This window comes from Apus apus, chromosome Z, assembly GCF_020740795.1.
Source record: "Apus apus isolate bApuApu2 chromosome Z, bApuApu2.pri.cur, whole genome shotgun sequence".
NCBI classification, from domain to species: Eukaryota; Metazoa; Chordata; class Aves; order Apodiformes; family Apodidae; genus Apus; species Apus apus.
Genome location: NC_067312.1, coordinates 43,655,419 through 43,680,986, shown reverse-complemented (window position 1 = coordinate 43,680,986; position 25,568 = coordinate 43,655,419). Strand labels below are relative to the sequence as shown.

Genomic DNA, 25,568 nt, shown 5'->3' with positions numbered 1-25,568 from the left:
CCAGTGGATTTTGTGGCCAGAGGATTTGCTGCCAGTGGACTCTGATTATGCAGCTTTGGAAGACCTCAATGCCAGGGGAGGTGGCTGTTCCTGAAGCAGCCTGTGACTCTGTGAGAAGTTCACGCTGGAGCAGCTCTGGACCTCATGGGAAGGACTCATGAAGGAGAGGTTTGTGGAGGACTCTCTCCTATGGGAGGGACCCCGTGGGGAAGCAGGGAAGGACTGTAAGAATCCTTCTTCCTGAGGAGGAAGGAGCAGCAGGAACCACCAGCCTGTGAACTGACTCTAAACCCCATCCCCTGTCCCCCTGTGACACTGGGGGGAAGGAGGGAGAGAAACCAGGAACAAAGTGATTTGGACCCAGGAAGAAGGGAGGGGTGGGGTAACACATGCAAGCCTTGCTCTTTGTGTTGTCTGTGTCCTGGGTGTGTTTGATTAGTGTGAAATTAAATTTTTTTTTCCCCAAGTTGAGTCTGTTTTGCCAGGGACTTTAACTGATGAAGAACCCTCCTTGTCCTTTGTCTAGACCCATGAGCTTCTAGTTGGCCTTTGTCCTCCCTATCCCAGTGTCTGTCTGTGTGTGGAGGAGGGGGAGCTGAGTGATCAGCCATGGTGCTGTTTCTTTGTTGTCATCTTAGGCCCAAGAGATTGGGATTTCAGAAATCAAAAACACTGATCAGTAACGTACTTCTGAAAAGCATCTGTGCATCTTAATAAATTTGCTTTTACTCTTGGTTTTAATTAGTCCACCACTAACACTGATATCTGCCATTACCACATAAAAAGACCTTAAAGTTCACTCCTCTCTCCATTAATTGACCAAATGCACAATCTAATTCAAGAAATTATACAATAAGCAACATATAATTAAAAACTAACACACAAAGAAATGAACATGAAGCACAACTGATCTGTTTTCATCCTGGTTCAGCATGTGAGCCCAGGCAGTTAAAAAAAATCACCACCAAGTGTAAAAATTACACTAACAAACAGAGTCTTTACCTAGCTACTCAAAGACAGGATTCTAGTCTTGTTTTATCTGACTTTTCAATTAAGAACAATACATAGGTAAATTTATGACGACAGCAACCTAAGCATTCTACCCACTCATTTTTAACCACTGTTCCAGCCCATACTTGCTCTGTAAACAATTACTGTTTAAACACCATGACTTTGTGGCATTTTGCTTGTCTAAACTATGAAATAAGCAAGCTGAAATTGCTCCAGAAAATTCAATCAAACCAAAACCCACTGTAACAAAATACTACCCTGTCTGGAAAAATTTCATATTTTCTGTGAGTTTTCGATCCAATTAGATATTTTTAACAAGCACACTGTGGTTGCAGGCAGTGTTTACTGAGTTCATGAACTAAATTCTTACAGAACAAAATTGGTGTAAGTACATTAAGTAATATTCCAAGAAGTACTACTTACTGAAGATTGTGATTTGGGCTGTTTGTTGGACCTGAAAACATAAAACAAACAAACATTATTGGCAAGTTTTACTAAAAGACAACAGCATAAAAATATAAATAGCAATGTAAAGGAAAATGTCTCTTTATGGAAGGTTTGTCTTGATTCAAACAAAACCCTCTGTGTTCCTGCACATGTTTATATATTATTTTCAAAGCCACAAAATCCAAATCGCATGCATTTTCCGTCTGCTCAGGCAGCAATTTTAGTGGATTATCTCCCACTATAAAACACAGGCTTTTAAAAAGACACTGTGTTATCTTGAAACACCACTTACCTCTCAATAAGCTGCACCTGAGCCTTACTGTCAGAGTTTACGTTATGGCAAGGCCATGCTCTTAACCTTTGTCATAGCAGGAACAGGAGACAATACCCAGAATTTAATTAATCACTAGAAACTAAACTGTGGATTTAACTATTTTTATCATAAAATGAGAAGAAATTTTCGGAAATTGTCTCTAGATTATTTTTTTTTCCCTTCTGTTTCAGAACCAAGCTAACACAATGTTTGCCTTCCAGGTTGGATGATTAAGTCTCCAAAATGCAATATAAGTACTTTTTGAAAGGTGTGGTCTATCTTCAGCTGTCAAAGGGCTGAATTTCACACAGTGGTAGAAACAGGATATTTCACAAGGATGGGCCCAGCACTATAAACATCAGATAGAAAACTACTTCTTATTCTTCAGTTTCTTTTACAGAGTTCAGCAGTGCAGCGAAAACTTCAGGCAATGAAATGTCAACTTTTCATACTTTAGACTGGCACTTCTTTGTATTTTTTTCTTCACTATGTATTTACAGACCTTTCCATCTGAATTACTTTCTTTTACTGCCAGTAAACTGGTGTCAAGCTCAACCAGTAAGTTCTGCACTGGGGGAGAGGCTCCAGGGCAGTGGCTTTATTTATTTCCTTTCATGTTAAGAATTCTTCTTAAAACATCTAATTCACTTCTCATCATGCTATTGTAAAAACTAATACTGAGTCTACAAAGCAGTCTGAGTAATTATAAAAGCCAGGAACTCACCGAGTCTTACAAACAACACTCCAGTTGCAGTTATCGTCTTCATTCCATTTGAAGCCACACACTGATAGTATCCTGTGTCTGTAGTATCCAGATCCTGAATTCTCAGACGCGAACCATAATCTGTTTTCCTGATGATGATCCGTCTTGGCTCCTGAACCACAGGAGCATCATTTTTTAGCCATCTGACATTTGGAGGTGGATTTCCTGCTACTTTGCAGTGGAGGATTGCTGTCTGACCCTGTACTACTGTGATATTGTTTACTGGTTCCAAAAAGGTCAGGAAGTAACCTAAGAGGGTAAAACATCAGAAAAGATCAAACTTAATTTGTGTTGCAATAAAAGACTGCCCAAAGGCACATTTTTAAGAGGGGATCTTTGAAACAGTTTCAGTTTTCTTTTAAGCATATAATTCAAAAAACACTGTCCTAGGGGCAGTATTGCATCACACTCCAATTTGTCTTTCATGATTGACTGCATGTTCGTCTGCAGGTAGGTATGCAGATGCAAGCATGAATTAATGCCATCACAATCATAAATCCCTTTGTGGACTTGCATTCTGAAGCAATAATGACTTTTACTGATTAGTTTCTACATCTTTTGGGAAAAAGTGCTGTACCAGAAAAATACACCCTCATTCCATAAAAGAGTAATCCCATTTGCAAACATATTAGAATATAATTATAATTTTGCCACTTAATCTTCTTACATCATCATTTATCTGAGAATATAACTCATAAATAAAATTGTAAAAGTTATTTTTAGATATTAAGAAACTCTTCAGATGAGCTTTATTTGAATAGGCTTATCTTGCTAGATCTCAAATGGTAAACCTCACACTCAATTTAAAGAAAGAATGTTTCTATTGTGGAAGCAATCTGTCATACAGAGGGCACTTTAAAATTGATAGGCTGCCATTTTTTACATGAAGTCCTAAAATAGTGCTAAGTTGGACAAATAAAGGTCTGTATGGATATTGAGTACATGGATTTAGTTTTATAAATGGAAACTAAAAGAACTATTTTGTGGTTTGTTGAAAGCAGAAGGCTTGTCAAGAAGCACGTATGCTGTATGGGTGATCTCAAGTAATTAAAAAAAATAAATATTGATGTAAGAACACTGAAAAAAAATAATTCTGTAGGTTATTATTTTAAAATTTAATTTGGTGTTAAGAGTGCAGCAACTGACACATGTTGAAAGTGCATAAACCCACTGAGATAATGACTGTGATTGGCAAAAGAAGACAAAAAATATCAAGCTGTCCTGCTCATATGTTTGTTTTGGTGAATTTATAGATTACATTTTTATTTCAGCTGGATCCAAATATCAAATAACATTGATGGATTTTCCCATGTTCCTTTTCCTGTAAGTTGAATGATCTTGCAGTTTTTTAATTAGGAATTAGTGTATTACTGTGCAGGAATCTAACACCAATAATGCAATGGTCAACTTCCACAGTCTAATTGCTGAAATACTTCAAGAAAATTGATGCTCTGCTTCAATTTATGTTTGACATGACCATGAAAATCACTTCCTCTGTAATGGCTAGGTATAGCAATGGAGAGAGGAGCAGTATAAACTTCAGAATATGAGTTTTCAAAGACAGATTTTGCTGAAAAACTGAATATTACATTGTTCTCTGCCACTGACCTTTCAAAAGTAATCCTGCTTTAATGAATAATATGTCACAAGTGGCATCCTCCAGAGATCAATACCAGGCCCCACAATGTTCAACATCTTCACAAATATCTTGGAAGATGAGATTGAAAACATCCTCACCAAGTTTGCTGATGAGACTAAACTGGGTGGTGAAGTGGGCAGAAGGGAGAGTCACCTTAGAGAGAGACCTGGGCAGGCTGAAAGAGGGGGCAAGCAAAAACTGTGTGGAGATTAATGTGTTCAAAGTTGTGCACCTGGGTCAAAATAACCAAAGAGTACAGTACAGGCCAGAATCTGTGTGGCTGACAAGCAGCCTTGCTGTGAGGGAGTTGTGGGTCCCAGTGGACAGCAAGCTCAAAAGCATAAGCAGAATGCTGTTATGGTAACATCCTGGGCTGTGCTCATAGGGGCATTGCTAGCAGAGACAGAGATGCAATCAACCCAGTACACTCAGTATTAGTCAGGCCACGCCTGCAGTACTGTGTCTATCTCCAGTCTTCAAAATTAAAAAACTGACACAGAAAGACTGAAAAATGTCCAAAAGAGGGCCACAAAGATACCAAAAGGCTGGAGAACCTGCCCTATGAGGAAAAACACAAGTTGTGTTCTCCTCTATCCCTCCAGTTCCAGGGAACACTAAATGGGTAAACAAGAATACCAAACAGATCAATGGCTCCAAACCTGGTGCTACCAGTAGGACTCTGGGTTTTTTGACTATGGTTTGATTTACAGGACACCGTACATGTTTGCAATGGATGGGAAAACCCTATCTCACATGGGGAAAAGGGTATTAGGGCATGAGTTAGCAGGCCTTTAAACCAGACTAAGAGGGGAACGGGGATAAAACCAGGTCCAGAGATGAGCCTATGGTTGAAGTGCTGAGGATGGGCCTGAAATCGATAGCCCAGCTCAAGTGCATCCAGAAGGAGCTGGAAGCCAGCAGGACAGCTATGAGGTAGTTGCCATCATGGTGGGATGACTGTCATGACTGGAATGCTGCAATGAATGGCTATAAGCTTGTCAGAAGGGATAGGCAATGAAGGAGAGGCGGTGATGTGGTGATTCATTAGGTAGTGTTTTGATTATATGGAGCTTGATTATAGTGATGATAAAGTTGAGTGTTTATGGGTACAGATGAAGTGGAAGGCGAATAAGGCAGGTATTCTGTTGGTAGTATGTTATAGACCACCCAACCAGGATGAGGAGGCAGATTAAGTATTCTATAAGCAGCTATCTGAAGTCTCACCATAGCCAGCCCTTGTTCTAGTTGGGGATTTCAACTCCAGATGTCTGCTGGAAATAAAACACAGCAGACACATTAGGAGGTTCCTTGAGTGTGTGGATGATAACTTCCTGACTGTCCTGGCCTGAGACACGATGAAGCCAATTTTATTTTTACTGATTTTTTTTTTTTTCCATTAGAGAATTCCCTTTTACCTAGCATTGATCCCTAGGCTGTGCACTCCTCATCACTCTCCCCTCAGCTCCTGCCTGCTCTGCCATTCTCTCCAGCAGCTCTGGGACATTTCAGAATGGCTCACAGCTCAGGAGACGCCGTGGGAGTTGCTGGGAGTGGAGGGAGGCAACAGGGGTTTGCACATTCCTGAACACATTTGTATGTAATTGTACATTTTTAATTTTATCATTAGTGTTTAATTAAAGCTGTCCAGTTTAGTTTTCAATTCAGAAAGTCTCTCTCTCTTTATCATCTCTGTCCTTTCTCTACCTGGGGGAAGGGATCGAGAGCATTATTGTCCCTGGTTTAATTGCCAATCCTGAGTCAAACCGTGAAATTGACACAACTGGTAAGCAAGCCTACCTGGGGAGGTGCTTCATTGGACCTTCTGTTCACAAACAGAGAAGGACTAGTGGGAGATGTGGTAGTCAGAGGCTGTCTTGGCCTTAGCAATCAAAAAATGGTGAAGTTTTCAATTCTTAGAGATGTAAGGAGGGGGGTTGGAAAAACCTCGACCTTGAACTTCCAGAGGGCAGACTTTGGCCTGTTCAGGACACAGGGTGAGAAAGTCCCTTGGAAAACAGTCCTGAAGAGCAAAGGCATCCAGGAAGGCTGGATGCTCTTCAAGAAGGAAATCTTTAAGGCTCAAGATCAGGCTGTCCCATGTCACAAGATCAAAAGGTGGGGAAGGCAGCCAGCCTGGCTGAACAGGGAGCTTTTGCTGGGACTTGGGGAAAAAAGAAGTGTTTACAACCTTTAGAAGAAGGGACAGGCAACTAAACAGGAGTACAGAGATCTCATTAGGTCATACAGAGTGAAAATCAGGAAGACAAAAGCCCATCTGGAGATCAGCTTGGCCAGTGACATAAGGGACAGCAAACAAAGCTTTTATAAATGCATCAACAGTAAAAAAAAAAAAAAGGCGGGGGGGGGGGGGGGGCGGGCGGGGAAGGATCTCCATCCCTTACTGGTTGCAGGTGGGAACATTGCAACCAAGGATGAGAAAAAGGCTGAAATAGTTAATGCCTTCTTTGTTTCCATCTTTAATAGTCAGACCAGCTACCCCAAGGGCATTCAGCCTCCTGAGCTGGAAGATAAAGACAGAGAACAGAACCATCTCCCATAATTCAGGTGGAAGCAGTTAATTGTCTGCTTCTGCACCTGGACACACACAGTTCTACAGGACCTGATGGGATCCACCTGAGAGTGCTGAGGGAGCTGGCAGGGGAGCTGGCTAAGCCCCTCCATCATTTATCCTGATCACCTCTCTACTTCTGCTGGTCACACTATTTCTAATACAGGCCAGAATGCCATTGGTTCTCTTGGCCACCTGCAATTTTTAGTGTTACACAAATACTATTGTTATATACTACTTTCTGTACTTTGGCTTAGTTCCATGGGTCATTGAAATGAAGGAAAATGCTTCCTTTGCCTTCAGTGATATATGGCTTGGCTTAAAGTACTTCAAAGGGAAAGTTTTCTGGTAGATATTTCTGCATTTGCTGTAAGTAAAGACTCTAAAATAAATGTTTCTTTTATTATTGTTTCTAACATAGTGTACAACTAATATTAGCATTTCTTTTGTTTGAACAGAGTACGAACTGTTCCATCAAGAAGCTACGAGAGGACAATGCAATTCAATCTGTATCTTACATTATACTATCATACTTTATGTACCCTTTGAACAAAGTAGCATAGGGAAATGACTGACGGATTCTGGCAAAACTTTCATATTTTTAAATGCCTTTGTTAAGTTGCCAATATTTCTTATTTTAAAATGGAGGAAATGAGATATATCACACAGAATTCCACAGCAAATCAAAATTAAGATGACAGGTCTATTTTTCATGTTTTGGCAAGAATATAAAAATAAACTTTTCTTGCATGTGTCAAATCATTGTCAACATATGCACAAGAATAGATACTAAGCCAAAAACATAAGAAGTGCAGCTATCACCAAAAGCTCGTGTGGATATTATTTTTCATAGTTTTATTCATATTATCCTAGCACTTGGATGTCCAAGTTATTGGCTCAAACCATATGTGCTATGCTTGGCATAAACACAATACAGAAATGATTGCCCTCCTTCTGCTGTTTTAAGATCTTAGCTGTGATTTTGAAGTTTGTTATAAAAAAAAAATTAAATCTCTTTAGTTACTTTAGCTCAAGTTAATTATGGCTTAGCTGTTTTCAATTTGAGTTTTGGTGTTTATTAATTTTTAGTTATTACTCATTTTTCCTCATATTATTTTAAAATAATTGTGTGTTCATAATTTTCAAACCAGCTTCATGATTGCCTCCATGAATACCAATTAATAACATTTGCAACTATTCTTGTTTTAGGACTTCTAAATAGTTTATGAATATTGAAGTCTCATGAGACGGGAAGATATCAACCTTATTCTCCAAAAGCAGAAAATAAAGCAAGGGGAGCTTAAGTGACTTTCCAAAGTCACACATTGACTAAGTGGTAATATGTATGCTACTACACTTAATTTCACATTTTTCTGTGTTCCAGAGAAAACTAGGATATCTGATGAGATAATAATCCATTTTTGTGGGACAGTGAATTCCCCTTTATTTCTGCATTGCCCAAGGGAAGTAAGCACTGAATGTCCAATTTCTGAGAAAAAGAAAGGAAAAGCCCATAAACCCATCTGTTCAGTATTACAGAACACATCAGAACTCCAAGCAGTGTTTGGTTTAGATACTCAAAAGTAAAAATTAGCTCTTAAAAAAAACCCCAAAACAACAAAAACAAAAGCAAAACAAACAAAACAAATATTTTTGTCTGCATAACTGCATACAACTTAAGAGCATTTTCAGATTAATAACATACAATTTTCCAATATTGAAGACAACTAAAAATATTAATATTATTATTTGTTTAAAAAGCAGTGTGGGGTTTTTTCCACTCAGTCCCCTGCTTTTTCTGTCTTTGTTCCTCCCCAACATTTTTCATTTGTTTTCAAAGAACTCTTTGTTCATTTTTTTGTGGTAGAAGTACAAAACCATGGTATCTCTCACAGCAGTTATTTCAAATGACAAGCCTCTGTAATGATGTTTTAAACATAATATAACCTTAAACACAGTCAGAAGATTTTTTGGGAAACCATTTTAAGCAATCAATCTAATGATATTTCCATTAGAGGCAAATTCATAATTTCCTATATGACACAAATATTCATCTAGGAAACTTTAGCTTATGCAATGACTGATTAATAACTAGTAAAGACTTGAGGAAGATACCATTGATCCCAAACGGGACATGGATCACACCATCACATGTTAGCAAGTAGTGGGAGTCCAACAAAGGGAATCTTTTCACAAGTAAACCAGGACTGAAAATACACTGGGAAACACCATCCTAATAAGGATGGGAGAGAGGAGTCTAAAGCTCATGATTTCTTGTACTGACCAATATCTTAAATACAAAGCAATATTTTCAGTTCTTCAGGCCTCTGATTTATTTAATTATAACATGAGGATCAGTGATCTACAACATACTGAAGCCAGGTTTGCAAATGGAAGAGATGTTGGCAGCTCTCCCAAAACTCACAGGAGTAGTTAAGGAAACTACACTGTTATATACTACTACAAAATGTTTCCAGATAAATGGATACCTTTACAGCCTAATTTAATCCCATAATTTGCAACCCTTCTTCCATATTATTTGTGTCCTCAGTTTATGAAAATGCAGCCACAAGCATGTGAAATAAAGTGATTTGGATCACATGCACTTCAAAAGTACTTCGGAACCATTTATAACCAATTTCAATTAGCATTGAAATATTGCCACAATATGCACATCTTCTTCTACTGTGAAATCAGTGGGCTTAAGCTCTTGTATTAGGAGAAGAAAACCTATTTTCAAGTAGTATTCTCTCATCCTTGAAGGACTGAAGATCTTTCCTAGCCTGGGAACCAAATTCCAAGGGGAGGAATGTATTTCTTGTTGTCTGAGCTCCCAGATGAGACTGTGAAGGGGCAGATACTACCTGTCCTAGGCTACTGCCCATGTAGGAGCAGATATTTGGGGTCACAACAGTGCAGCTAGGATGTTCACCTTTCTTTGGGTCATCAGTAACATAGATAAAAAGCCACCACTTTTAGAATATATATGAATTATTCCTGACAGATTACCTTATATCAAATAAAACCAACCAGCCACCACAATCATATACGTACCTCCTGAACCAGAATAAGTTCCCAGAAAAACTTGTGCAGAAACCAGTTAAGGTCATCATTTCTCCTGGAGTAACCCAGTTCAATCAGTGTCTCAGCTATTGCAGGCTGCCCTTGCCCATGCATTATTTAATTATCATATTGTATTGCTCTAACAGTTCCACCAGATATTATGATGTAAGATTTCACTGGCATCTCAACTATGCATTAAGGGCTCATGTTTTATCCTTTAATACCTTCCCCAAGCTTATTTTAAGAGCATTAAAATGTAAAAGCAGTGAGCCCAGTCCATGATGAGGACTGTTTTCAGCTTGTGCCACAACTCTTGCATTTATTTGTGGTTAACAGATACATTATTTTTCTGCTCTGGGCTTCAGAAAGGGAAACTCCCTGTTGACATTGTCCTGGCTGATCCTATACTGCAGTGAGAGAGAGGGAACTTTGCTACTTCCCCAGGATCCCTGACAGGAAGAGCTGGCGGAGTAAAGGAAGGCTGACATAAAGCAGAGCAAGACTCAGCAGGCAGTGAGCCTGGGTATTTCCAGAGAGGAGGATGGAGCTAACATACTTTTATCTCTTGAGCAAGGCAAAGAGACTTTTTAGGAACCAGAGAGAGCTTGTTAGTGTTTGTTGCAAAGCAGAAAGCCACTGGGAGACACTCGATTGATACAGAGACTGGGGAAAGGATCATCTTTGCTAAGAGTCGCTGGGCTACGACGAGATTTGTGTTCAAACCAGACATAAGATCTTCCACAGCAAATGCTCATTGTTTTGCTCTGGTTTTCAGTAAAACGTTGTTCAGATGAAGTGTTTTTCTGGTGGTTCGGGTGCTCACTTAAAAGAACCAGAGAAAGACAAATACTCCTCAAAGCCTTATCTGAGTCATGGTCCGTACAACCAACTATCTGAATGCTAGCTTCTCTTGCAAGGAGGGCCTACCAGCTTTTTAAAAGTGCCTATTATTATTACCTTGCTTAACCTGTTACTTCTTTGGAGACAGAACCATTTTTCAGGACTTTGGGATGATTTACAGAAGACAGTGACCTATACACTTAGTAGTTCTAAAGCGGCTTTAACATGGGGCATTATTAAAGCCTATTTACTGTTATTTTCATTCCTCTTTTGTGTCCATTCTACAATCAGAAGAAAAATAAGAGGTCATAAACAAATCAGAATAACTAAACCTTTCTCAAGGAAGAAAAGCAGGTTGGTGTGATGGAAGAAACTGACTCTTTCTGATGGTCTCAAGGGTATGCACAAACTGTGAAGTAGAATTGTCCAATGAGTTTTTAAAAAAAAACCCTGCTACCTCGTCATCACACAAAAACACAAGGGTTAACATTTCAACCAAAGAAAGAAAATAAACCAAACCAAACCAACAAACAAACCAACCAAACCAAACCAAAACTAAAAAAAAAAAAAAAAGCCAAGAAAGGGATTTTTGCTTATTTGGAGAAATTTTTAGCTACAAAAATAAAATGGGAGCAAAATGAGGCCATTTCCAGAACAGACATGCTGGAAACTAACAGCCGATCCTAATACCAATGAGCCCTACAAGAACAAGGGCCTCTATTTTTTTTATTATTTTTTTATTTATTTTTTTTTTCCTTGGAGGAAATACAAACTCCTTATGATGCAGAAATGTTTCAGATGTGATTAATCACTTCCTTAGACAGGTATTGCCTGTGGCCCTGCAAAAAAAGGAAATAACTGCAACTTCTTTCTCAGCAAGAATTTAACCAAATAATGTCACATGAAAAAACATTTTATTTTATGTCTTAAAAGCTCAGAAATAACAAAAAAGTTTAGTAATTGACAAGTAAACAAGGCTGTCAGATGCAGTTAAAAATTAAACATGGACCTCTTCCCATCGAAAATGACAGGTATGTATGTGAGTGCAGAGTGGATAAAACAACTGTAGCACACAGTGCTGCCGGCAGGAATGACTGTTGCTGAAATTTATTCCCATAATGGAGGACAGAGTTGAATTTTCTAAAACCATTTCAGAGCTTCAGGAAGAGGGAAAGGGCTAAGGAACACATCAAGTCTTCCTCCCAAATAAGAGGGAGACAGTCCCACACTCAGGATCAATAAGAATCTGGTAAAGACTTGCAAACAAAAACACATCTGCTTTTATCCAACTAAGGATGAAAATTAGTGGAAGATTCTGAAAAAAAGCTTCTAATGAATCTCGTCAAGTTAAGAAATCTAACTAGCATTCCAGGTGAAGCACATTAAGGATTACATTACATTGGGTATCTATGAGAACAGAGACTATATTCCAAGGTACTCTCAAAATTTATGTTCCTCTGAAAGATAAGCTCCAAGAAGAACACCTGACCACCACCTCAGAGCTTCATAAGCTTCATGTGCTCATCTTGTTGAGAACACTAATAATTAGGCAGAAATCAGGCTGAGCTCTTCATGCTATCAAGATTATCTGGAGATTTTTTCTAAGCACAGAGGTTGACTTTACTTCAGCAGTGCATCAATACAAGGAAAAGAACCTGTACTACAAGTGAGAAAAAAACGTTTCTTCAGTTAGAACACTGAAAAGGTCTTGCTTTGGGAAGCTGCACCACATTATAATTGGAATTACAGTTTGCAATAAATATATGCATTTTCAGATCCCAAAGCTGCCTTTGAATCCCGAGTTCAAGTGATAAAGTATTATAAGAACATATGATAAAAAAGTTACTAAAAACTCTGCCATTACAATCTGTTTTGTTATGTTGGGTTTTTTTAATGACTAATATTCAGAACTACTTAAAAAGTAAGTATTACTGTGTTGCCAGGGGCTAGACTTAATTATCTCAAACCAAAGATATTTAGATACTAAGACTTAAGATGTACTTATTGATACCAAGTGTGGCGTTGTACAAAATTAAATCATTTTCATGGCACCAACATGACAGAAAATATGATAGGGAGATAATAATAGCCCACTGTGGCTGGGTGAAACACTTAATCCCTCAGTGTGGGGGGTACTGAACATGCTTTAAAATTACTTTTTGTATAGTCCTGTAACTTTGCTATCTCTTAGAATCAGAACTATTAAGTCACACAAGGCTGCCTTTCCTATTGACTTTTATTTACAAGTAAATCAAATAAACATATAATAACAGGATTTTTCTGGTCCTTTCTAAAGTATGCTTATATTTCGGTGGAGCAAATAAAAAGTAACTACAATTAATTTTACCTTTAGGTGTTGGAATTGGTCTCTCAAGTCCATCTGCATGACCTAAGGGGTCATTTGAATCTGGAATTTCCATTTCACCTAGGGGAAATGAAAATAAATGTTGAATTGAGGTTCTGAGTTAATCTTTCTCTTAAATAGTGTTACAACAGTGAGTTCAGTAAACTCGTTCAGTCCAGATCCTGGTTCCAGAGTAGCAGACAGGAAACACCTACTAACAAGGTCAGGATTTATCCTTTGCAGATTAGAAAACTTTACAACCATTTACCCTGTGAACTGACCTTGTGCTTGGCAAATACTAACAGCATTAAAAACTACTTTTCAGTTCTTACCAGAGTAAAATTCACACAGTGATGAACCAGCAAATACTTGAGGTTTATTAACAATCTGTTACAAAATGGCAGTTGAAAAGTTTGCTTTTCAAGTTACATTACAGTAATTCAGATTCTATTTCTGGATGTCAAATTCATTACCTCTGCTGACTTTCTTAGCCTGTTCTCAGCCACATCCCTGGAGAATATCTCCCAGAAATGAAAATACAATAACCATTTGCCAAATATCCGAAAGGGTGATGAAACAGAGAGACATCTTTCTGTGTGCACTCGTTATTTGTGTTTAACACATTACAACAAGCTAGAAACAATGTTTAGGCAACAGCTGCTGTAGGGAGTGGACAATAATTCCATGCTCCTCTGCTTTCACAGGTCTTAAAAAATCATGACCACTATATAAAACAGGGATTCACCTGCCTAATCTCCCTTTTGGAAATACGATGCTGTGAGGAACAGAGTTGAACTTTTAAATCAGATCAAGCTATAGGGACACTTTCACTAAAACAACTTCTCAAATTATATCCCCTATATTTTTTGTATTTTCTAATTTACATTCAGTCACCAAAATTCCTTACCATCTCAGCATATCACCAAAAGAGCACACAAATCTAAGTTCATCAGGATCTATAATAAAAGATACGGCTTTTTTGTTGTAGATTTGTAAGGGGTATACCTGATAATATTTTGGATAAAATGAAAGCAGGGAAAAGGTTCTGACTCTTCCTTTTGTCATCTCCCTTTCCTTCAGACTAAACCCTACAACAACTCTCTGTAGTTTAACAGCAATGAAAGGTAATAATCACATCCCTATTTTCTACCACATTACGGAAGAAGAGAATCAGAACTGTCATTATTTTTTATTTTTCCTTTATGCTTTTACTCATTATTTGAGAACAGAAAATTTTAAACACAGAAATTAAACACACATCCTCTACCTCAGGCTGTGTCTGAGTCACAGAACTTGTCACAGTACTGCCACCTTATCACTACTCCATCTCTCTCTTGATCTCTCACTGCTTAAGCTTTCTAGCCTGGCAGCAATAATGATTTGACTTCAGTTGTGCGCTCATTCCCAGACACTGAAATTAGAGTGATGCTGAAGACAATGCTGTATACCTGGTAAGATACTCTCTTTCAAATTTGAACAATTAAGGCTTGGGGAGATGTAATCTGCCATTTTCAGCACTGCCCAACAGAAATGACACTCATCATCTGGGATGATAGCCCCCTACACGTACTGGAAGACCATTTTTAAGGTCTTCCCAAAGCCTTCTGTTCTCCAGGCTTAACAAGCCCAAATCTCTCAGCCTGTCTTTGTAGGAGAGGTGCTCCAGCCTTCTGATCCTCTTTGTGCTCCTCCTCTGAATTCGGTTCAACAGCTCCATGTCCTTCTTATCTTGGAGGCTCTAGAACTGGACACAGTACTCTAGCTGGGGTCTCACAAGAGCAGAGGGGCAGAATCACCTTCCTTGACCTGCTGACCACGCTTCTTTTGATGCAGCCCACGACACAGTTGGTTTTCTGGGCTGCAAGTGCACGTTGCTGGCTCATGTTGAGCTTCTCGTCCACCATCACTCCCAAGTCCTTCTCCTCCAGACTGTTATTGATCCATTCTCCACCCAAGCTGTGTTTATGTATGGGATTGCCCTGGCCCAGGTGCAGAACCTTGCACTTGACTTTGTTGAACTTCACACACTCTGCACTAGCGCACCTCTCAAGCTTGTCAAGGTCCCTCTGGATGGCATCCCTTCCCTCCAGCGTGTTGACCTCACTACATTTGCTGTTTTGCTGTCATCAGCAAATTAGGTGACATTGCACTGACCGCAAGATGAGACATTGGAGTAAAAAGAAGGGTAGGAAAAGAAGAGTTATTTTGTTCCACAAGTGCAAGCGGTTGGCTTGCTCCATTGATAATAATCCACCATTATCCATAGGTTGAAACATTATTTGTAGAAGTCCATTCTTAGGGACATTTGGTTGCTTAACACTCAGACCTCCAGACTGCAAAATGCCCAAAGTCTGAGTGGCACTTCTGCTTCAATACCAGGGTTCAAATTTAAAATAGTTTATTCAGTTTCTTCAGTCATTTACTGGGATTCACAAAAGCAAAAAAGCTTTGGATGTTCAGATAAATGAGCACAGAAATTTCTTCCTCTCTCTTCCTTTCTTCCCAAATCCGTATCTCTTAATTAAGCTTTTCAAAGCAAAGATGCAAAGAAACAAAAACATTTGCTAATATGAAAATGTTTCAATAATAGCTTTGTGTGATTCACTCTTGTGCTTGATATGTTTATGTGCTTGATATGTCTAGGAAAAAAACTCCAGATGTGCTTTACCAGAGAACAATTTGCAGACCATAGTCTCCATAACTAAGCAAAACTAAAATAGAAAATCATTTGTATACTTTACAAATCATGAATACAAAGCAGATGTGTCACTTCAACATGATTTTAGGACAGAAACTATAGACCCACCTGTTTAATTCCAGGAAAAATAATGGAACATTATTTTTATGCATTCAAAATAAGGAGGAGATGCATAATAACCAATATAGAAGTCAACATTTAAATGGCTTACATGGATTAGAACTGAATGTAAGTAAACAACCTCAACTTATTGAAAACAAACATCATACTGGGACACATAAATAGTAGTAATCCTTCTAGTCTACTCAGCACTAATAAAGCCCTGGAGTTCTTTCTCCAGTTTTTTGTATTGCAATTCAAGATACTGTGGGTCAAACTGAAAAACTACAGCTGGTTCCATAAGGACAGTCCACAAAACATGACCAACAAAAAGAATAAATGAATGACTACTACACATGCTTAGTCTGAAGGAGATTTGGCATACACTGAGAGCTAACATTCTTCAAAACACACAGGTTTCAGTAAATGAAATTCTCAAGGATGGTAGATTAGACGAGTATCTATTGCATATGATACTGCACAGATAACAGCTAATGCTTCTTGTCCCAGGGTGAAATCGGACATCTTAATATCTTTCTTAAGAACCAATCCCTCTACCACTGTATGTTTAATCTGAAAGCTTGCAAATAAATCCTTCAAAGCTAGCAATTGCACATAGCTACAATAAGGGAAACTGCAGATTTTTTCCAGCCATTCCTTCCACTCACCAATAAACTTTTTTTCTGGAGCTGAAAATATTTTCAGACTTAAACAGCAATATGCAATCTTTGCTTCCTATGGCTATAACCTGTGGCTCAGGTTCCGACTTTCTTCTAATAATATAAAACTCCTAAACCCTCTCCCCTCAGCCTAATACCCTCTAATATTCTGTTCTTTTCTTCATGAATCTTTGTTGCCCTTCTGTCAATTACTAACCTCTGGAGCTCCCAAACAAAGGCTTCACTGTACACTTTGATTCAGCTGCCAATCTGATTACTCTGGCTGGGGGAGGCAGGCTGCTTGGGCTGCTGAATCAGGGCCTTTCATTGAAATTTCTCTTTTCTAACATCTGCAGTCCCTGGCAACCAATTGCAGAGTGGGCTTGGCAGACCTGTAAAGGGTAGTGAACAGTCTACAAAAGATGCAGTTTGTACCATAAAATCAGTGTACCCCTTTCATAGTGATGGCAGATTAGCATCTCCACAGTACATATGGCTTAACGGCTGCAGCCTCCCTTAAAAATATCTGAAGGTGGAAGAAATAACATGCAACTTTTTGTTGCAGTTGCTCTAATTGGACAACTGTCAATTCTGAAAAATAGGCACTTCTTAGATTGCTATCATCTTGCAAAGCATACTATTCACAAGATAGTATGTTAAGTATTTCATTTAATTTTATTATTTAGCGCTCTAGAATTCTTTAAAATTACTTTTAGCCAAATTCATAGTAATAAAAAGCTTTCACTAGGAGACCATTAGAAAGGGAGTAAGCTTTTCTAAGCCTGCTCCTTTATAGTGTCAAAATAACATTAGATATGTATATCTGAGGTAAAACCAATACCAGCCTGCATTTCACAGAACCTTCAGAAATCTTCTAGAAAACATAGGCAAGAAATCTTTTACAAGGGCTAGGGTTGAGTTATACAGAATGAATTCCCACAGTTTATAAGCATTCCTTATTGAAACAAGTATCTTGTTCCATGAGTGTGAATTTTCCCCTCTGTACATTTTTTTTCTGTTTTACCTAATAGATATATTGAAATGTACAAAAGCAGATCTGAGGTTTAAGATCTGCAGCAATGAAAAATTCTCCATTTTTTGATTTGGACAGAAAATTTATCATTTATTTAAAACAAAATTTCGAACAAACACAAATGTTAAATAATGTTCATTCAGCACAGTGAGACCTCATTTCTCAAACACTTCTTAATAGATACTCAAAATTCTATGCTTTGACATCCTTTTGTCAATTAAATGCATAAAGAGGGAATCTGCACATTGTATTAATCTCTGTTACTGTGAATGTTTGTGTTCACAGACTGATCCAAGAAAGACTAGTTTTCTGTTCTGAAAAACTCGTAGTCAAGTGCATGATGAAAAAACTGCTTCAAAAATTTCACAAGGTTCCTGAAGGGACTTCCTCATTTAATAAAACAATCCTTATTAACCTACCATCAAACCACTGTAAAACACAATAAGATAAATCAGCTGGCCATCAGCACAAAACCACAGAGAAGGAATGTTTCTTGATTTCCACATAGAGCTGTAATGAACCTCCAAATCAGAAAAAAGTATACTGAAGATGCAGTTTATCTTAGTCATCATCCAGGAGACTCACAAAATACTATGAAGTCAGTGTGAAAAGAACAAAATCAGATACGTAATTTAAAATGTTATTACCAGGATTCAAACACATATTTCAATTAATACTTTGATTTTTTTTTAATGCCTCATACTCTGAATGCATATTTTACACTAACCACAGACCCGCATTTTCAATTGCTCTGTCAATCTCTACCCTCTTGTTTTATAGCCCTCATCATTGAGCTATTAAATAACTTAAGATTATTCCTCCTGAAACATATTTTTTTCTTAAAATTAGAGTCTGGAAATGTTAGTGAGACAAACTAACAATTTATTAATATTTCATTCTCAGAGAAATCTTTATTAACAGCTGTTGCAATACTGTGGTAAAACAAATGACACCTGTGCAAAAGAAGGTACTGACTTAAAGTCACCATTTTCAGCACACAACCATGTTCTGACAATTATAACATTCTGATTACAAATTCTTCCTTTAATTTAGAGCCAAATCACTTTTTTTATAAATTTACAATAAAGTCCACCTTCTCTTATTTTACAACACGGTGGAGATCACTAAATAGGAATCCAGACAGTATGAAGGCCATTTTCATTTATTAGGATCTCCTGGAAAGTCCTGATCAAGTAACTTTAGACTTGATTGCTAAAAGTATTTGATGCCAAAAGATGCAGACAGGTGTCTACCAGGATTTTCAAAAGAATGTGGGCACCCAAATATCATGTCTGCAGTAAATAAGCCTTCATCTGTTGTACCTCAGTTGCCCAGAGGCCAGGAGGGAAAGGCTCGCTCACTGATGTGGTTCTGAGTGCAGCTGGATGAGTGTTTGACTCAGCACAAGGAAGGGAGAAACATGGAAGCAAGAAGCTGGGGCAGAGAAAGGGCATGAGGGAAGTTCTTGATGACTGTGGTGATTTATGCCACTTTCAACTAGTCATGGATTCCAGACTTCAGACTTAATCCTGGACACTGAGGCAGAGAAATCTTACAGTCCCTGCAGACTGGTAGGTTTGTTCTTAGAAAGAAATGCACAAATCAAAGTACCATTTGGAAACAAATTAAGGTGCAATTATGCCAGTAAAACTGTTCTAAATGTTTAATAAATAAGAATTAACTCCACAGCATTTACAGTGGTAAAATACATACGGTTTTTTAAACCAAAAACACATTTCAGTGCAATTTCTAATTTAGCAACAATGGACCTAAGTCTACTAGCTATCACAAACATAGCTTTTCTGTACAATTGTATATTGAGCAGTCCAAGTCACTACACCAAGGTGCACATGAAAGCCTTGAACCATGAAAAAAAACAGAAGTCATTCTGGATTTCATAACCAATGGTCCCTGTTGGTAATTCATTATGCAAAAAAAAAATAATTAAAAAAAAAAAATCTGGGCACATTCCAAAGCTCTTCACCACCTCAACTGTAAAAACTCAGTTTAAATAGAACCAACAGAGGCTGTACACACCTGCAGTAGCTCAGAGAACACCAAGCAACATAATAATTATCCATGGCATTATTACATGATTGATTATTTTACTGCTTCTGGCTGTGAAAAGAAAATAGACTCAACCAAAGAGTTGAAAATAATAGTGATTTATGAGGGTAACACTCCATCAACTGGCTTAAGCAATGATTTTCACAGTGCTCTTTTTTCTGAAAAATTACTTAGAATCCAAAAATGCCAATCTTGTTTGCAGCCTTAGGCTAAAACCTTCAAGACTTCAATTCAGAAAAATGCTCCTAGTCAAATAGAGACCTGAAAATGGGCTTATTTCTAAGTCAACTCTTAAATGCTTTCCTATGTATGAAACAAAAACTTGACATTCATCTCCCTCATAGTCCAGGTGATAATATATAACCAGCATAGATTACAACTGAGTGTAACAGAATATAGTAGAAGCTGCTATTACCTATCCTAACAGTTAATCTGTCTGGGTTGACAATTACAGGCATTGGAACTACTGTAAGAGTAAAAACGTCTTCCTATAGTTTGTTTAGTTTTTACTCTCTGTTTTTCAGAAGCAGGAGTTGTAGCACCAGTCTTGGAAGGCAGAGCCATTACACCCAGTGAGAGCAAACAGCATGCTTGTATTAATCAAAGCATTTTCTAAAGATAAAAGTACTTATGCATATGTTTTATCTATCTTCTTGACAGAAAGGATACAATGGAAAACAATGGATAATTAATTTTCAAACCCCAGTGCTTGATACTAAAAACCAATTTGAGAAGCTTGGCCACACAGGCAACAGGCCTGCATTATCAATATTGTAAGAAACCAAGGCTGGCAAGCTACCCAAAGATAAGGTTAACATTAATCCTCAAATAAAATAATTAACTAATTTTTAATGTTCATTCCTGTCTCCAAGCATCACAACTTTTAAAAAAGTTCATGTAGACAGAAAAGTATGCTCACTTGGAATTTGTCTCCACTAAGTCATTTCAGAACATGATTTTACAAAGTTATGCTACTAATATGTAACAGCAAATACTGTGTTCAAAAAGAAGCAGCTGCTAACTAGTCAAATTTATTTCTTTCTACAGGTTTTGCTCATGATCAGTTAGCATAAAGTTGAATACACCAGATGGAGTTCTTAAGGCAGATTTCTTTTAAAACACAATCTTGATCATTAGATCAAGCACCTAGAATACTTATTTTTCTACTGAAAGTCCTCTTTATAATGAGTAATTAATTATGGTTTACACACACACATACACAAAGAAGAGTAAATCCTCTTCCCCACTAGCAATTTAGCTTATACTGATAACTGTGGAGCAAGTATGGAGTGAGTAAATCAGTGTGCAGATGCAGTGTCCAGGCAAGCAATTAACGAGCATTCCCAGCATTTGTGATCAGATAAATATTGCTGGTGGCTAAACATCTCTGTGTGAGTGAATGTGTGCACATGCACATGTGCACATTTGCCTATGTGTGTAGAAAACGGAGGACAAAGATAAGAAATGGTACCAGGATGTAACTGAAACTATTTCCTGATCTATATTTTAGCCACTGAAAAATGCAAACCAGTCATTTTAACTAAAAGTTTAAAAGCTATTTTATATTTGTAGTTATACTTTATTTCTTCATTTGAAAGTAAATATCTAAGTCACACAATATTTCTGCTAATGAGCAGCTTGTCCGGTCTAAATTGTAGTAATCCTTTTCTTCCTTCTGTAAAATGTTTGACTACTTGCTACAACTAAATGCATACAGTGAAGTCGTAATGGTTGTCTGCTCAGAAAGAAATTCCCATTTCTGTTTCTTCTACCTTCACTGCTATAGAAAAAAAAAAAAAAAAAAAAAAAAAAAAGCTCAGATACAAAAGTGGACTTCAACACACTTTTGTGCATGAAAAGAGATAGGGTATTATTTGCTTATACTCTTCTCAGAAAGAATAATATAAGAGGGTAGAGCCCTGAGGTGGAAAACTGAGCAAGCAGAGTGCTTCCAGATGTGGATACATGCTGTTTTCAGTGGGTGGACCCTGAAAGAACTAAATGAAACTGTGGTCACAGTCCTACTGGCATTAGGCAACACAGCCATTTCCAAATGACATAATGATGCATAAGAGAACCTTGTCTGCCATATCTGCCTGCATGTGATGCAAAGAGCAGATTCCCTAATCCAGCAGTGCAGAGGACAGCCAGGTTTGCTCTCACTGGCAGGCAGGCTTAAGGCACTTGGCAGGGATTTCCTGAGCTCCAGCTATCAGTCTTCATTATTCAGTTTAATTATTGTAACTGATGCTAACCACAGTATCAGGCTTAACTATTTTATTACAGTTTTGCTTCACCAGTGACACTCGAGGCTGCCATTTCAAATGAGTCCCAAAAGCAACCCTTTTGTAAAGTGCAGTGCACTTTCAAAGTTTCATCTTCCCACTATAGAGCTCTAATTCTTGAATGTCTAAACTCCGGTTTTGCAAATAACTTTCTCACCTTTATGTTACTGTGATCACAGGACTGACATAGTTCTTTATTCATCACATGGATCAGTTTCACTTCTGCATCATCAAAAATACCATGGCTTTAAAACACCTGTTTTCATTACATGTGAGAAACAAGGCACAAAACATAACTTATATTGCAAGGTTAACTCATATCACTGACGTCTGGCCTCGAATTCTTACTTATATACTGAACAAATCTTGTCTGAAAGTCACATATAACCACAGCTGAGACATGATAGTCATGTCTTCAGAGAAGCACCCACTTGAAGCAGCAGTCTCTTGTTTTTAACAAACGCAACAAAAAGCTCACATCTGTGAGTAAATTTTTGCAGTCATAATCATAGATGGGAGTGGAACAAGCTGTGTGGAAGTAGCAGCATCTATTGCTGGAAAACTGGTTGATTCCAGCCCTGAAGTGCAAACTGCACAAAGGCTGACAGCTACTCCAAGCAACTTTCAAACATTCTGGTCTTCATTTCTAGTATTTCTGAGCCGTAATATGGATCCCTCAGCTTTCAGACTGCAAAACACTGTGTTTTAAGGAGGAAGAATGTACTTCACCATGACACTTAAAATTGGGACATAGTTATATTTTACTTTTAATGAATTTTATTATTTTTCAACACTTCAAAATATACACAGCAGGTGTTCTGCTTAGATCCAAATGTTACTTTTATATTTGATACATTGCCTTGCAACCACTGTTTACTTAACCAGAGTGGACAGCTGTGGTTTTCATTATCCTTAAGCAAATATTTGTACAGGTATTACTTACTTGTGTTATACAGTACTATAAAGTTTTGCAAGCAAAAACCAACTGTGCCAATCTAAATGTCCTCATACATTAACTTTTTGTAGCAAGTGTGAGCAATTGCTAAATAAATTGTTTCAAAAGTATAAGCAGTTTCTTTCTTTCATGCTAGTTATGGACAGCTTTAAAACTGCTTTAGCTCTGAAGTATAGAAAGAGACTGCTAAGTCTAATAGGCAGGAGAGGATGCTAGAACCAGAATACACCTATATACACAGCAACCAAAACAGCCATTATAGCAGAGAATAACACTAAAAATTACAATATTTTAGGTACATGTAGGAATCTAATATTTTGTTGATAATGAAGCTTCAGTGGAACTTTCTCATGTTGTGTGATGTACATGGAAGCAATTTACAGGCAGTTGGCAGACACTGAACAATAGGAAGACAGAAAACTGCTAAGCTTAATGGGCAACTTTTAAAATGCAAAGTTTCTAGTATATTCTCAATACTAGAAATATTCTGAAATGCTCAGTTTCCTCTGGTATTAAAATAGAAGTTGAATTAAAGCTTTCCATCCATGGTTGCACATGTAGTTAAACCACTTTTCATGCATTACGTGAATTTCCCAGGTCTGGCTTCTACAGAACCGGCCAGATAATTACCAGCTTGCTCTGAACTACTATGCAAGCTGTGCTCTGTGGTATTTGACACAGCAGCTTATCCAGAGAGGAAACTGCCAGAACATGAAGAAAACAGCAGTTTGAGCTCATCACAGACAGATCAGAGGCTCAGTCAGGACTGAAAGGTGACAAGCTGTAGGAGTGACAATGACATGCCCTGTTAAGCAGGGTGGAAAAGGGAAACTCACAACAGTTCAAGACAGTTGGCTGGCAAGATGAATTCAGAGTGAGCGCCTTTCTTCTCATTCATCTGACAACTTCGCTGCACACACCAGTCAACATTAATACAAGGCCAACAGTTTGTTTCCCATCAAAAGCATAGATTTGCTCTTATGAATAAGCCATTTCTTGAGTTTAACCTGACAAAGCTCTACAGCAATCAAAATAATCATGTGAGGGTTGCCTTGGGGCTCAGCCTCATTTACATGACAAAAGATTACTGTAGAATTTGTAACCACTAGATACTTTTGCTAGCCATCACAGAGATGCTACCATTGAAGCGGTCAGAGGTGATCTATGACGGTGCCAAAGATCAGGAAAGTTTATTACATCTGCCACCTGTTTCTGTACTGGTACCTAGCTCTGGTACTATCAGGCACTAATTACTCTGCACTTAACTTTTAAAAGTGCTTGTTATGTACAACACTATTTTTTTTGAGCATCCAACTCTTTTATCCTCACTCTTTGGGGGTATGTGAGAATCTACATCTTCTTATAATAAAATTCAGCTGCAGCCAAATTTTTAAATCTTGGCAAAGTAGTTGCATTAGGTAGCAGTTACTGTGTTACTAAAGGCATGGGAGGTTAGTTTTCCTGCTCTGTATGCATGTTCCAATGCTTTGGGAAAATACTTAGGCAATTCTGTTCAAAGCTCCAGGTGAGATGCTAATCACAACCTCACCATTAGCTGTCTGCTGTAACACTGAGGAAATGCATATTTGGAAAGGCTGGAGTGATGATTTGTGTGTGTTGCACTTTCCATCGCTATACATGAAATTATGAATACACTGGGAAAAGCTTATCCAGATCTTCCACTACATCTGCTACTTGCTGCCTCCTAGGTTTTCTACAAAGCAGTCCACATGAAAGAGACTTGTTGATCTACAGTCCAGTTCTACCAACATAGATAAGATCCCAAACAAAGCAAAGAACTTTGTTTTACTCCTGGAATGGCTTCTCAAATATTTAAAACTACTATGACCCAGAAAGCCAGCTGACTCATATATTGCCCTTGACCTTTTCATTCTTGGCTGGTTTGTTTTTCTACGCTCTATCTCTGTATTCTCTCTTGTATATATCAATCTGAAATACCTAGCCTCATTCATTTGATAAAGTAAGCACTGTACAGATAAGAAGTTATTAAGTCCTGTGCTCTTGAGTAGAGACAGCAGAGACAGCTTTTGGGTGTCCATGATTATCTCCTGACTCTGCAATATGGCAGAGACATTGTTTTGGCTAGTAAGATTTTTCAGAAAAATAATATCATTAGGAGTGCCCATTAAGATGGCTGCTAGGAAAATTAAAGTAATACATGAAATAGATTCTAGGAATATTTGTTTTCTTTTTTCTTTCTTTTTTTTTTTTGTTCTTTATTAAATGAAATTGCATGTTATTTGCAATTTCTCCTATTTGGAAAAAATCTAACAGTAAATGTCCTATCTCAAATAAAACTAAAAGCCAGTCAACCTGCTAATTCAGGAACTCTTAGTTATAATGCAAAATAAATTAATTCCATTTTCTCCATATACTTGCCTCACTGACACAGCATACACCAGTCTTCCTAAAAGACAGAAGCAGTGGTAAACCTGAGCATATAAACATGACATGCAAAGTATTATAAATGAACAGGGGGAACAAAAATCATGGTGCATATAAAGGAAACAAAACAGGCTATAGTACATATATGTGTTTCTCCCTCCTATTTTTCTCTTCTGCACAAACTAACTGTACAAAAATATCCAAGCTCTCCCCACAAAACCTGTAAGAGAATCTAAATTTCACAGCTCATGCAGAAGCTGAAAGGTAAGTAAGAATTACAGCTGGCATTGCAATTCTTGCATGCTTACAACTGCTACTAGGATTTTGAAGAAAATACAATCACAGATGAAGTTTTTAATTGGCATAGATCCTTTCCC

At 37.8% G+C, this 25,568-nt stretch overlaps 1 protein-coding gene across 1 annotated transcript in view; it reads right to left on the bottom strand.

Annotated features, from left to right (window-relative positions):
• Positions 1–25,568, bottom strand: part of ROR2 (receptor tyrosine kinase like orphan receptor 2) — a 162,837-nt gene that overhangs the window by 41,805 nt on the left and 95,464 nt on the right. The window contains exons 2-4 of the mRNA XM_051643403.1: positions 12,993–13,070; positions 2,496–2,783; positions 1,435–1,465 (exon numbers count right to left, since the gene is read on the bottom strand). Of these exons, the coding sequence (XP_051499363.1) occupies positions 1,435–1,465; positions 2,496–2,783; positions 12,993–13,070 (397 nt within the window). The remainder of the gene's footprint in view (positions 1–1,434; positions 1,466–2,495; positions 2,784–12,992; positions 13,071–25,568) is intronic.